Raw genomic sequence first — 15,317 nt, 5'->3', positions numbered from 1 at the left:
GTGTCTTGTTGTACTTCCAGACAGAAAGCAAGTTTTATGGAGGAGTGGGGAAGGGAACGGGACCAGAAGGGGAGGCGTTTCCACATGTGGAGACAAAAGGATGAATCCGAACAGAATAGAAGATAGATTCTACATGAATAACATGCCTTCTGATTAGTTGTCCTTTATTATACATATCTGTTGCCCAGCTGAAAATGATCTCAGAAAGAACCGTACTACATACATGTCTTCACAAACTGAATTCTTATGCACATACTTGTCTTAGTATTAAAGGTATAACGTGGACCTCTGAGTTTTGGATAAGAGTACTTTCAACAATGGGAGAACTGGTCTATGGATTGTTTTTGAGTTACTGATCAGCTGTCTCTCTGATATGGTCATATGTCTGTGGGCGATTCAGATCACCAAAAGGTGAACTAGATTGTTTAAAAATGGATTATTAATATGGCATGCCCTAAAATGGCAAGCTGACTGTCCCTATGGGTAGCACTGTGGAGGAAGTTTAGATAAGCTGTTCTAGTGAGATGAGACTTCCTCAACTAAGAGGCTAATAAGTCCCCAGGAGGCCAGCCCACTGTTCCCTCGTCCTCCACCTCTTAAAGTGTGAGGACTTCATTCAGAGCCACTGGGCAAACGCAGGATACCCTACTGGTTCTAGGATAACGATTTTCTCTCTTAGAAATTTCTTCAGCTGTAAAATGGGAATAATGACCTGTACTCTGTCTTCTTTCTAGAGCTAATGAATCTTAAATAAAGTATCTCTAATAACTTTGGATTAAAAATGCATTATTTACAGAGGGTGGCATATTTCTATTATGAGGCAATAAACTACTGTGTGTTCAGATTCACGTGAACAATATTGCCAATACTAGTGCATGTTTTTCTGAATGCCACCAATTTACCAGGAGGAAAACAGATATATTTATGTAAGTATGAACATTCCATAGAATTTCTGAGCTTATTTTGGGTAACTTGGACCCACTAACATATCCAGTCATTGACAAGACTTCTATTGTCACGGAGATCTGGCCTCGATCAGACCAAGTCCCCAAAGCCTATTTCCTTTCTTCTCCCCTTTGCTGTTGAGAGCAGAAGGGCCATCTCATCTTGAGAATTCTGAGAAACATATCATCATTTAAAAATAATAGGCAATTTCAGAGTACTTGGGATTTGAAAAACTGTAAACCTTTAGTGTCACAGAGGTGACACTTTCTTGGTTAGTGCAGAGCTTGGCAGCCAGAATGTCTGCATTTTGTTCCTCACCAGGAAACTGAGGTCCTTTTATACTTTAAACAATTCCTTCAATCAATGCTCAGAAGCTGAGGCTTCTCAAATGCTAGCCAGACTTGCTTGGAATACAAAGCAAAGCAACAAAAGATACTCAAATAAAAATTTGAGCCTCTTTAGGATATTACTGGCAGTGAAAGTTAAGTCTTAGACTTTTAAAGGACAGACAGGCCATCTATGGCCCTGAGATCAGTGTTGGAACTGCCTTCTCCCCTAATCCCCACTGTCTGGCCTCCTTCTCTCTCCTTTCCCCCTATTGTTTTTTACTTTATCACCACCACCTTTCCTCCAGTGCTGTGCCTTAAGCTACGCACTGGGACCCAGGCTCAGGATTATGACAGTTGGCTTAAGTTGCAGGGGAGATGCTTTCCAATGGCATATGGGTGACTGATTCCATCAGGACCTCAGGAAAAATTACAAAGCATTTTTTCTTCCTTTCTGTGCTTCCTCTTTTCTTACTGTAAAGGGCCCAGTGTCTTCACGCTGCTCTCTAAGCCCTTACCAGGCCCTGACCTCCCTCAAGCTACTATACTCTTCAAATTACTTCATTCAATTTCTTTAGTACTAGATCTCAGGAACAGAGCAGTCTGATTAAAGGCACTCACACTAAGGTCCAAATAGAGACCTCTCCTTAGAGATCCTGGGTTTTAAAAAATTTGTCAACCCTTAAGTGAGCTAGGTTGATGAAAGTGTGACATGTTAGTTTAGAACAATGGTTCTCAAAGTGTGGTCCAAGGACCCCTGGAGGATCCCTGAAAACTTTTCATCATAGGGTCTGTGAGGTCAAAACTATTTTTGTAATAATACTAAGGCATTCTTTGTCTTTCTTACTCTTATTCCCTCGTGATGTACAGTGGAGTTTCCTGGAGGCTACATGACATGTAATATCACAACACATTGAATGAAGAAGCAGAAATGAGAATCCTATTCTCTTATATTAAGCCAGACATTAAAGCTATTTGCAAAAATAGGACAATGCTGCTCCTCACTAATTTTTTAAAGAAGTTATTTTTCATAAAAAGTATGTTATTTATGTTAATATACAGTGGGTTTATTATTTTTAAGTGAGTTAATACATTATTTTAAAATTCTTCAGTTTTAATTTCTGATATGTTAAGTGTTAACGGACTTAATACATATGAACAAAATCTTAGAGCAATGGTTCTCAATCGGGGGTCATTTTGTCCTCCAGGGGACATTGGACAATGTCTAGAGTCATTTTTCACTGTCACAACTGGGAGGGTGGGGAATGCTACAGGCATCTAGTGGGTAGAGGCCAGGGATGCTGTTAAACACCCTACTAGGCCCAGGGCGGCGCTCCACAACAAAGCCCCAGATGTCAACAGTACCGAGGCTGAGAAACCCTGCCTTAGAGCGTCCAGACCTCATCTGTTGCCCCAGGGCTTTAGAGAAATCTGACAAATGATATAACCTTAGAAGTTTAGTCTTTGATTGGAAAAAAAAAAATCACAGGGCTTAAGGAACCTGGCAGGGAAACAATGTGCGTTTGGGAACTTCTAAATAAAAATGAAGGAGAAACACAAACATTTTAAGAGGTAGCACAGCCAAGGAGCATAAAAGCTGTAATCAGAAATCACAGATAATACCACTTAACAAGGTTAGGATAGCTGCCAAGAAAAGAAAGTACTTTAAAGGCCAAATCTCCTAGAATTGTATGTTGCTGCGGGGTGGAATAAATTCCCAAGATGGCAGAGAAAAACTGCTTTTATCCACATAATTTCTCTCTTACTGTACCTTACTGGATGTATTGCCAAACTCAATTCAAATCAACCAAATGTATTGACACCCTCCTCCCAACACACACACACACACACACACGTACACACACACACACAATTTGGTATTTTAAAGGAAGTGGAATTAGGTGGACATCTGGTTATTTTAAATGTCACTTTCCTCATGATGCCATTTTTGCTCCTCACCCAATATTTTCTCTCCCTCCTTCCTCTTCTACCTTGCCTTATTATTTGGGCCCAGGTCTTGTGTCTCCCTCTACGCTGTGTTTCTCAAGGGGAGGGACCATGACTTATGTATTTGTATTCCCCACTTAGAATAGTTCTCTCAATAAATACTTGATTAGAAAACTCTCTTTTTAGCATTTCGTTTTTCAGCCTAGTACTTCACACATAATAAAATTATTATTATTATTGGTCAAGTTTAATAATCACTTTAAGAAGGTAGATTTATGGTCTCTATAAGTAAAGAAATCGAGGCACAGATAGGTTAAGTAATCTGCTCAAAACTGCACAGCAAATTATGGGGCAGGCCAGAAGGCAAATTAACATGCATCCAACTCTGTACTGTACATTCTCCAATGGAACACACAAAAAAGGGGTAGCAGTCCTCATTGCTTTCGTTCTTAGGGCTTGGATGTTCATAATGAATTTTTTCTTTAGGGATCACCATTCTCCAACTAACTATCAGCCTAGCAAGGGCATATCTAGCAGCTGGGGCCTTTCACTGTGATGCAGCAATATGTCTCCAGGGGAATGTTTCAGAGCAATTACTGCAGGCCCTTAACTGGTACCTGAGAGAATTATAAGTCAGAAATATTTACTGTACTCACTTCAGTAGAGAAAAGAAAGAATTAAACAAAGTAGGTCAGATTCCTATCATGGAAATTAGGCAGGCATTCTCCCCTCTGAAGGGCTTGCTATGGACGTTTTGCTGAGTAGAGCCCTCGTAAGACAAAAACACAGGTTGGCAAGCTTAGGGAGAGAATAGGAGGGCTTTGTGATGTAATTTCAGGGGGTCTGGGAACATCCCCCTGTCCACAAATATTTTCCTCAATGGTACCTGAAATTCCATCATGAGAATTTCACACCTTTAAGTTTGAGCAGCATTCCTTGTTAAAATACAAAGCTTCCTGAGAAATGGGAAAGGAAGCAAAGAGTAACTATTTCCAAACTCCAAATCTTTGTTCCATTTTGTTTAAAAAATGTTCAGGGGGGAAAGGGTGTAAACTTCTCCTATGTAAAGGGTGTAAATTGCACCCATGCCATAAAAATGTATATGGACTGTTGATCAGATGGAGAGGATGACAGCGAATGTGAACTAGATAGTCAGTTAACAGTATGTGAAGGTAGCACAGACCTGTGGCAGGATGACTATTCCTGAGTGCTGGCAACAGTCATGGAGTAGCATCTATTTTTTTTTTTAATTGGGATAGTAATGTAATTCATAATGCCTTGAAAATGAGTTCTATTTTTGAAGAAAACATAACTGACTGATACAAATTTCTGCTTATCTCTGCCATCCACACCTGGCAACAACTCAGCGCCAAAGCACCGTGCTCATTAATCCAGGGCATCCAGCCCCGGGTGGCGGTTGTCTAGGTTCCCAGCTCGTTCCTGGGAGCTATGAACCAGCCATTGCAAAGTTCAATGTCATCTTAGTGATGGCCAGTGTTACATATGAAGACAATTTAGGATAAGAAGACCATTTTTTCCCCCCTGTGAAAGTAGAAACTGCTTATTAAAAAAAAAAACTAAAACTGAAAATGTTGATATATTTCAAAAGAACCGTCCAATTTATTTTTCAATTTGATTTCGGGAAATACCTAAAATAGGTAGTTTGGAGCCACGTTGGATTCTTTCTTATGAAGAGAGAAATGTGGACAGAGCGGCGTGAGGGTGCTGAGTTTGCCCATAGTGGAAAAGAAGAAAAAATGGCCTCGTGAATTAATGACCAAGTTGATTCCTCCATATAGTGATCCTAGAATGTTTGAGATAAGGATTTGTACTATGGATATTGTTCTGGGCCTGAAAAATATAGGAATCCATGGTGTAGGACGATTGATCTGAGAGAATGTGGGATATATTCTGCTCTACACGGCTTCACTTCTCCTTTCTGAGCAGGGACACCTAAAGAGCAAATGTCTGTTTAATAAACGATGCCAAGAGATCATCAATGGTGCCCTTAGGAGGGATGGATATATGTGTAAATATGTAGGTCATGGAGGGAAAGACAAGGAGATCACAGAGAAGTAAAAGAAATATGCGAGCAAGGATGGTGTATTTGCATAGTTAATTAGAAACTTGCTCTAAGAACACAATATCTGAATGATGATAACAGAAACTTATCACAAGCTAAGCTTGAAGCCCATCCCTCATGCTATGCTTCATCCGAAGCTCGCTCTAAGTTACTGCATTTGTTTCTTGGTACCTAGTGATTTTTTTTGAACAACTTCTAAAAATTATCTTCGGCCCAGTGGAGGGAGAAAAGCCATCTTTCACTGGCTTTTCTACTGAAGATATTTCAGGTTTTCATGGTGACAAGTCACCTTTCCGAATTGCTCACTTGCTTCCCTAGCCTTTTCAGGCAGGAAGGCAGTTACAGACGTCTCTGCCCAGGCAGGGCTTGATTTATTAAGTTGAAGCCAATTGATAACCAAGCAAGAGAAGATTCTTTGTTGGATGAAAGGATTTATTCTACAGTCCTTTATATTCTTTTCCATAGGTTACCTTCGGATATGTGTAGTAAAGGGATTTACCTCTCCATACAGTAGCTGTTGGAGGCTGTGGAAGTTCAAAATATGCCCTAGACTACATTAGTATCTGGACCCCTTTAAAGAAGCTTTATCGATTTCTTTTCACAGGGGTTTCTGGATGCAGCATTCTAGGAGAATGAAGGTTTAAGTTATTTTAATCTTTCTACCCTTGGATCAGCCTGAGCTTTCTCCACAACCTGGGAGCAGGCACATATGACTGCTGACAATACTGGACTCTGGCCACCCAAGTGACCCTCATTCCACAGGGGCAGCTACAATGATTTGCAGAGTTGTGCAGTGCTTAGCTGCTAGACGCTTCCTCTGAGACAGTATTTATATCATGTACTTCACAAATGTAGCTCAAACCTATTTAACTCCTTGCTAATGAGATCATAATTTAGTATAAGTGCAAAGAGCAAATTCAATAATGCATGCATATAACATTAGGAGTTGAAAGCTGTGAGTTATTTTACTGAGGGCCCAACAATGCTAGTGACTGAAACCTATTGATGAGCATCTGTGCTAGAGAAGCAGCCCCCAAAGTCACCTGGAGATATGTGGATAAAGCCAGGGCATTTCCAAATGATAACATCTCAAATTCAAAGTGATAGATCCCTTGATTACACAAGTTGTGAGTTTCACTGATGGATTTCTGCCAAACTGGGCCTTTGTCCAATCTCTCCCTCTAGAACAGGAAACCTAAACCATTATGGGTTGTGGACTGTCTCACATAACCCAATTTGTCTGGGAAGACTTCTTACTCAATTTGTCCCTGACAGGGAGAAGGGGCTCAGGGAAGATGCTAAGCTTCTGGCGAAGCCAGTTTTGTTTAAGATGTGGCCGCGGATAATTTCCCAAGTACATAATTCATATGATTCACTTGAAAACTCTGTTTTGAGATCCATTAAAAATTCAGTCTATCACATTTCGTTGGGTTTTATCACATACAAGGGTATTTTCTTTAGTTCATCCCAACGGTACTGAGAAAGAGAGGCATAGATTGAGAAGGACTGAAACCGATCTTTACCGGAAACTCACATGACAAATGTTTCTGAAGACATCTAGTTCATTCTCCTGATTCTAGGCAAAATATTCATTGAGAGTTTAATCTGATGGGTGCCAGCATCCTATTTTCCCCCCAATAGCCCTCCGTTGACCATGACCCATAGAAAAATAATCAGTCTTAGCTTACACTCCAATAGATCGCAACAAATGGGGGTCTATATATCAGATCTGAAAGCTGACTTCTGGTTGCTGCCCCAGGGTACATGCCACCCTCTTCCAGCTCGCATGCTAGCATCCACTTCTCTGCATTTCCAGCAGTGATGCTAGACAAGACACACTAGCAGAGTCAGTCTCTCCCTCTCTCTCTCTTTTTTTTTTTAATGTAACATATGCTATTGTCTTAGGTCTATATTTTGAGAAATATTTGCTTCAAAGCCAGATGAAAGTAAGCTTTATGGTGAATCTAGCGCTTGGACCACACTTTTGCCACCTTTGACAAATGGAGATTTGCCTCATGTGCCAAGGGCCAGATGCTATACCGCTCTCTAGGAAGTCAAAAGAGAATGGATTTCAGTTGTTCTCCATAAAAGAAATCTGCCCCCACCCTGTTCCACCAACCTCAATTCCCACCCTCATCGAATGTATTTCAATCATTTCAAATCTTTCGTGTTTCTTTTCCATGGCTGTCCTACCTTTCGGAGAGTGCAGTTCTATAATCTTCTTTCCAAATGAAAGGAAACCAAATGATTTGGTCTTAGAGGGGCAGAAAGGGCATAGACATGTACCATTTAACTGTGCACTGCAGCGGTGTCTTTCTTCTTGGCAATTGTTCAACAGCATTCTTACCTTCAGGCTTTTCAGTCCTGCTGCTCTTTCTGTAGCTCTGGTGTTGGACATTTGCTCATTATTTGTCAATAAGAAACACATTCAAGTTATCAGGATAATACCAAAGGCAAATAATCACATCCTAATCATAGAAACCATGTCAAGGCCACGCAGTCAATTTCAAAAAAAAAAAAAAAATTCACTAGAATGGATTAATTTTTAAAAACGTTTTCTTTCTGGATTACAATTTTTTTTTTCCGGTGGTAGAATTTATTCTTTAACACCATCTGATAAAATCAATGGTTTTGGTAGTCACTGGACTGGTTCAGTTCTTAAGGCAAAAAGGTCCCTTGTTTGAAGCAGCCACTTGAAAGAAAGTGCGGGTTTGCTCTTGGGAAGAAAACCTGAGTAAGTTCAAGGAGCAAATTTAGTCACTATCAGGGAAGATAACTGTCAGTTTCTTCATACTTCCAGGAGGCGGCACCAGCATAGAGACATGCAAACCAACGAAGAGCATAATATACTCACCCTACTCTTTGATCCCAAACCAGTCTCGGTGATTCACAGGAACTTCTTCTAAGACCCAGGAAGTGCCATCAATCTGTAATGATTCTTGACTACACACATAACAGTGTCAATAGAGAGTCACTGGGATCCATCTTAACCCTGGATATCCAAAATGTCTACCTTTAGGGATGGCTCCTGCCAATAAAAGGTCCATCTTGTTGCAGGTAAAAGACAGATGCAGATTCACATCAATTACCCAAGGCCCAAGAATGTCAAAGAATTCTGGGTGTGGAAGAGAAGTGGTTAAGAGATGGTGGCATAGAAGAGGAGGATTGTAGACATACATGGAAGAAGAGGAAATACACACAAAACTGAGGATCTCATTTATATATATAGGAAACACAGTACCACCTCATTCATCTCTGTACCACCAAACAGAAGCCGAGGACATTTGGAAATGTGCTGTCCTAAAGTATAAATTTTTTTCTATCTCTGAATAGGACACTTGCTAAGCAAATGTATGGGATTAAAAAAAAAAAGATTGTTAGTGATAGGGAGGAGGAACGTGTTTGAATTTCTTAAGAGAACAAACTCTTTTTAGGTACTCTAAAAGCACCCATGTGGAAGGAAGCACAACTAATTTTAATTGCAAGCCATTTTTGGAATTTACTAAAACAAGTTCCCTAAGTTCTTTCCTAGCATCACATTGGTTAGTTTATTCTAGTTCCTATATATTTGTGAAGATAATAAAACTGCATTTCTCTATCAATACTCTATAAATCATAATGGTCATCCAACCATTTATTTAATTAATGGAAGTTTAAGTTCATATCCTATCCTTATCCCTTACTTGCCTATATGCCTTACAAGTTAAGGCAACTCTCATTGCAGTCAAGTAGTTCAGAATGGTCTCCTTTAAACATTCTGTTCCAATGTCCCCCAAAGCACGCAAAGTGTGCTGATTTTCAGCTTGGAAAATATGCACACTGGAAGTCGATTTAAATCCCTGGATAGAACTAAAACCAAGACAATTCTAGGGTGAAGTGGGGTAGAGTTTATAATGCCTTATCACCCATCACAAATAGATTGTTTCATTGACCAGCCCCCTTCAGGTAAGGTTAAGGTTACATGGGGAAGCTAAGCTCGTGCCCTTTACCCAAGATTAAGGGAATGAAGCAGGGTGGGTGGGGGGATCAGAAGAATTTGAAAGTTTGAGGGCACAGGCAGCTGGGGAGGGAGGCTGATGTGGGAATTCAGCAGCTGAATCTCCATTCTGCTGTGATTTACAGCGACAGACTCTCACTGGCTGTGTCACAAACCCCTGGTGATTGGAGTTTGTCGCTGAAACAAACTATTGGCTCTTAATTACTGCATTTGCACACACAATGTAATAAAGCACTAACACAGAAGGGTGGTTTGCAGGTTAAAAATTCCCAAACCACAGCTCTAATTTCCATGATCCTTGCCTGGGCATTTATAGTCCATCATGGAAGGATCAAGTCTGATTTGTTTAGGCCCAATTAGCCCAGGTTTAGGAAATTGGTAAAACCAAGCAGAATTTTGGTTCTAACCTGTGGGTCTGGTGCAGGGGCTACCTTGGTGACTGACCTTGTCTTTATTCATTGTATCAGAAAAATAAAAAACTCTATTTCATTAGCTTAAGCGAGTGCACATTTAAAACAGCCTGACCATTGCTTGTTTCTTCCATAGAATAGTAACATTTTGAGAAAAGGCTTAGAATGTGTAATGTCTCATGTCAGGGGGGAAAAGTCAACAATTTAACATAATTGCCCATTTATCATTATTGAAAGGTTGCAGGGGAGAAAGAGAGAGAGAGAGAGATAAGTAATACATGCTTTTCTCCGTCTCCTGGTCTCAGAGATAATAGGTGTAGAAGCGTTTTTGAAAAAGTAAAAGCACTCATAAATGTCAGGCTTTGTGATTACTGTCATTTTTAGTCATCAGTACTGAGGGCTGGAATGGCTTAAATATGCTATTTGCCTTGTAACCAAGGTAGTTGAGAATAAACCTGATTTTTATGGAAATATATCACATGCAATCAGATTCACATTGCTCATGGGATGGGTAGATGTGATAAATTGCTGCCTACAATATTATCACCAGAGGTGACCCTGAAAGTCAGCAGAGATTTGTGACAGCATTAGCTGTGTGACCTTCTCAAAGTCACCACCATCTCTGGGTCTCACTTTCTCTATGAAATGATGGTATATTTGTCAATTGTCATGTTAACTGGGGATGGAATACAATAAAGAAATGTAATTCTCAAGCCATTTTACTAATACAGTTAAAACTCACTGATTTGGACTAACAGAGGGGAAGGATTATCTGAAGAAGAAAGTCCTGAATTACAAAATAGCTTCGAAGAATGACAGTTTCATTTAAGTCTGTTTTGTAACTCAAACTCACTATAAAACATTGCCTTAGTGGAGGTCCTCGTGAGAACTGCTTTAGCAGATAAATTTGTAATGAATATGATTATACCTAAAACAATGCTTCCGACATTTGAAAAAGGTTTGTTCTCTTAAGGAAAAATTCAACTGGCAGTCTAGTCTAAACTCTTCATTTGCTTAACAAACCTCTCTTGACCTCTCTTAGACTGTAGACTGGTCCCTGTCCAGTTTATCTCAAATTATAAATTAGAGGGCTCCAAAGTAATGAGGTTCCACTGCCTTTTCTACCTTCTCCTCCATTGATTTGTTTTTGGCGTCACCACTAAATAGTGGTAACACAGATTCAAGTTCATCTCTTGCCCCTTCTCTTGCTCACTCTCAGAAAACTGCAGGTAGCAAGAAGGAAGGAGATAAAGGCAAGCTCCTTGGTATTCCAGAAACGGAATAAGCAATTGTTGGATATGCAACACTGATCATACTATTATCCATAGTTGAGAAAGGGGTCGACTTATTTCAAAAGGTTGTCTGAAGGAATGACCAAAAAAAAGTGATTTGAAAGATGCCTGGCAAGTAGCACTATGGTCAAAGAAGTTGGAAATATCTAGGATCTACTGAAATATTTTTCTATTTGCATATCAAAAATCAGATCATCTGGAAATCGTGGGGCTGGCAACAAAGTTACTTGATAATTTTGCAGCAGTATTAGCTGAGGAAATAACTGGGTGAAAAGTAAAAATTCATCCAGATGTGTGCAGGTTGTTTTGTTTGTTTATGTAACATCAAACATCTGGTTATTTGAAAACTTCTGGGCAGTTGGCATCCTGTGGATGTTTTAGAGTCATCTTGATACAGTCCATGGCTCCTTCTTAACCCTGCTGGGTATGAATGGTGAATTCGTAACAGCCATGTATCCAATCCAGCTCAATTTTTCACTCTGCAACTCACTTGAATGATATAATTAGGTTCTCCGTGGCCTAATAATAATATGAGAAAAAAGACCAGGAAGAAGTTTCTAAATACTCTAGGCATCAGGTGAGCCACTACAAAACTCAAATGAGCCAAGTCAATAGCATCAGTTCACACTGGTGGGAGAGGAAGTTACTGCTTTTTGACACATAGTAAAACCTTGATTAATTGGAATCCATAAGGAATGGACGGAATTTTCAATAAGAATACTCATTTTGTCTCATTCTCGGCTAATCACACTTTTTTTTTTTCTCTCTCAAAATGCTTGTATCCACTTTCTCGCCTCAGGCAAGCGGCCTCTAATGTTTGAGGGTCAATCCAGATGGAGAGAAGATAGAGGAGACAGAGCTGAGTGTGACCCAACCATAGGTCATCTCTTGGCAAGTGATTGAAAAAAAATCAATTCCTTGCAGTCTTCTTTTTTTGGTACTATTGCTGCTTTCTCATCAATGTGGAGTACTGAGGGGGGGCAATTCAGTTAGTTGGGGTACTGGTTAGGTGAGCTCTGGTTAATCAAGGTTTTACAGCAAAAGACCTCGCCAATGCTTGGTAAGATTATGTCCTGAAGAAAGTCGTTTTTAAATTTATTTCTTGGAAAGTGCTCTGTGTTTCCAAACCCATATTATACTGCAGACTGGCAAACTAACTTTTCTGTCAGGATCCTGAGGAGTGGAGAGAGAAAGAGAGGAGCAGAGGTGTAACCATTGTCTCTGAAGGAGAAAAGTTTCGGCTTGCCTGTCTGTTGGTCTCTGATTGGGAAACACTATTCTTCACCTTAAGACGCCCATGGTATCTTGGTCGTACAAGAGCCGATCTTACATGCTTCAATATAATTCTCATGCCCTTTGAGCCATGGAGGATTCTGTTTCCAGGTGCTCTCCTGTACTTACCCAACGTGTCTTTCCATCATTTGGTATTGTGGCTTCTGAGCTTGCCCCTATTTCTTGTTGCTTGGTTGAAGGCTATTCATTCTTTCTAGCCCCGAAGAGCATTAAGGAGCCAAAGGAATGCCAAGTGAGATGGGTTTTCTCACAGCGGCAGCCTGGATAACCATTAGACCCGCCTGAACTAAGAACACAGCTATAGGGAGAAGCCACGGCAGGGATTCATACACATAGAGCATTGGTTAGGTGACGCGCTTGTTTAAATATACAAAATATCTTTGTAAAGTCTATATATGTGGTGACTTATTGAAGAAAGACCCCATTTAACTTGAAACTGAGCTTGTTCTTTGGCTTTCAAGTTGAGTGGGGCCAGCTTAAATAGGCCATCACATATAGAGAGCAAGTCTCATCACTCACGCACATGATTGAAGAAGCCAACCAGCCACTGTGGACAACCACCATACCATCATGCCTTAGGGGAGAAAAGGCTGTAACCTGACTTCTCAGTAGATGGATTTGATTTCTCACACCACTCATCTGAGGCAGGTGGGGACAGTCTTAAGGAAAGCCTCGGGCTCTTGAAAGCCTAGGGCGTTGAAACCTACACCACGGCCTTCATAAGGCAAGCGGTCTGGTGTGTGAGGGGAGGGAAGGGGTGTGGATGGGGGGAGCCTCTGTCTGGGAGTTTAAGAAGGGACCCAAGTTAGATCAAAAATGCGGGCGGTGCCCTGGAGCCTTTCTAGGTCCCAAAGCTGCCAGGCAGGGGAATAACCTGGTCATTCCACTTGATGTGCGAGTCTTGTGCTCTCTCCTCAATAATAAGATAACAGTCTTGCCGATTACTCGTCACTAAGGGTACCCGGTTGTGGTGACATTGAGGCTGACCTTGGAGTCACCGCCCCCGCTGCCGCACTCTCCTTTGTCGTACCACCATTTGTTTTTCAATTTGTCCAAGAGGCCTTGCTCATTCAGTTTTAATACTGCCAGGTTAACAGCATTTCTTGAAACGATAAAACATAACTTGTAAGAAAATGCACAAATGCTTAGGAAATCGTTAACGTATAAAAAGGAGCACAAGAGGACAAATTGGCTAAATTTCACAGAACGTGGAGCTATAAAAATGTCTGTACAGCAAATACAGGGTTAAATATTGGAAGGTGGCATGGAGGATAACACTTGCTCAAAACTGAAGTGTGCGGGATGGGGAGATTGTCTTTGATAAAGAAAGTAACAAAACACCACATCCATGCAATTAACATTCGTCACATATGGCACCATAACTTGGCTTTTACCATTTAAATTGAAAAAGCCGCTGAACTGTAAAATTAAAACAGCAACAAACAGTCAGAGAGGACAACACAGAGAGAGAACATTAAAAAAAAAATGGATGCATTAAATAGATGAAACCATAATTTACCGTCTTATTTAACTCCATGGAATATTGTAGAGTTTAAACTTTTAAAAGTTACCTCAAAATCCACAAGAAAGAAAATGACAACAAAATGCATCAGGGTAGGTGGAATACTATAACAACACGGATATTGTTATATTATTCCACCCACCTTAATGCTGAGCCTTTGGGGGTTGCCACACCATAGCCTTTGGAATCCAGATTTCCACCAACTTTCATCGTATCACACGGTTTTCTCTGCTCAATGTACTCATTCATGGTTGACTCCAGCAGGAAGGCGAACTTTCCCTTGGACTTCCGCACTCGGGCCACTCCGTCTGCTGTTGTTTTGGTAAACACAGATGGCTCTGCTGATTTCATGTAAGACCACATTTTCTCATAGACAGCAATCTTGGATCTCTGCGACAGAGATGAGAATTCTTAGAGCTACCAGATATTAAAACTGGAAGAGGCCTCAGTGCAGTGGTTTCCAAATAGTTTTGATTGCCATCCACAGTAAGAAAAGCACGTTACACTGCAACCCAGTAAGTATATTCATACATATGTAAACATGGTTCCAAAATAGGTTTCTCAGAACCACACTCATCTTTGCTATGTGTGATGCTCTCTGATATCTTCTATTCTATTTGAATTCACTTAGAAAAATGCCAGTCAGGACCCACTAAATTGATTTTATGGCTCCAATAATGGGTTACAACACATTGAAAAACACTTTCTTAGTTCAATCTTTCTCTCAATTCAGAAATCACTCCTAAACTATCCTGCTATGTGATTACCCTTTACTGCCTGAAAAAAAAAAAAAACGGCTCTTGGAAGGGAGTGTACAACCATTTTAGTTAGCCTACTCCAGTATGGGGCATTAATTATTGTAAGAAAGTACTTCCTTATTCTGACCTGAAATTTGTTTCTGTATGACTCCGACCCTTTACTACTATCCACTAGAGCTATGCAAAGTAATTCTGTTCCTTCTTCTACATGATGGTCCTTCAGATATTGCAAGGTTGTTGTTATGCCCCCTCTTCATCTCTTCATCAGGTTAAACTCCACTGGTGTCTAATACTATTCCCGGAACCCCCACTGGTCTTTCTCCCATGGGGTTCTAGCTAGCAGTGTCTCTCTTAAATTGGAGTGTCTAGAAATAAGCATGGCATCCCTGTTATACGACAAGGACAGAATGAAAAAAACTGCTTCCTGTCATTGGAGCATTATTTTCTATCAATCACTACTGCTTGAGTTTTCATGAACATATTTAGTCTTTCATCCATCCTTTCAACAAATACTTATTGAACACCTGCTATATACAAACCACTCTGCTGGGGGGTGTGAAGAATATGAGAGTCCTTCCCTCAATTCAGATTGAGGTCAAACCCTCCAAACTGTTAGTTTTTTGTACCATGCCAAGTTTCCCTCATCATTAGCTTTTTGAATTTAATTCCATTAAACTTCAATCCAGTTCAGGTGGTCCTTAGAACGTGTACTAAATACTTACAGGTCTATGTTAGGCATTTTGG

The 15,317-nt window shown here is 40.3% G+C and overlaps 1 protein-coding gene across 1 annotated transcript in view; it reads right to left on the bottom strand.

Moving 5' to 3' along the window:
* The window catches only part of GRIA3 (glutamate ionotropic receptor AMPA type subunit 3), a 287,984-nt gene that overhangs the window by 10,786 nt on the left and 261,881 nt on the right, over window positions 1–15,317 (bottom strand). The window contains exon 13 of the mRNA XM_028165001.2: window positions 13,958–14,205. Within this exon, the coding sequence (XP_028020802.2) occupies window positions 13,958–14,205 (248 nt within the window). The remainder of the gene's footprint in view (window positions 1–13,957; window positions 14,206–15,317) is intronic.

Source organism: Balaenoptera acutorostrata, chromosome X, assembly GCF_949987535.1.
Source record: "Balaenoptera acutorostrata chromosome X, mBalAcu1.1, whole genome shotgun sequence".
NCBI classification, from domain to species: Eukaryota; Metazoa; Chordata; class Mammalia; order Artiodactyla; family Balaenopteridae; genus Balaenoptera; species Balaenoptera acutorostrata.
This window is presented reverse-complemented; position numbering and strand designations above follow the sequence as displayed.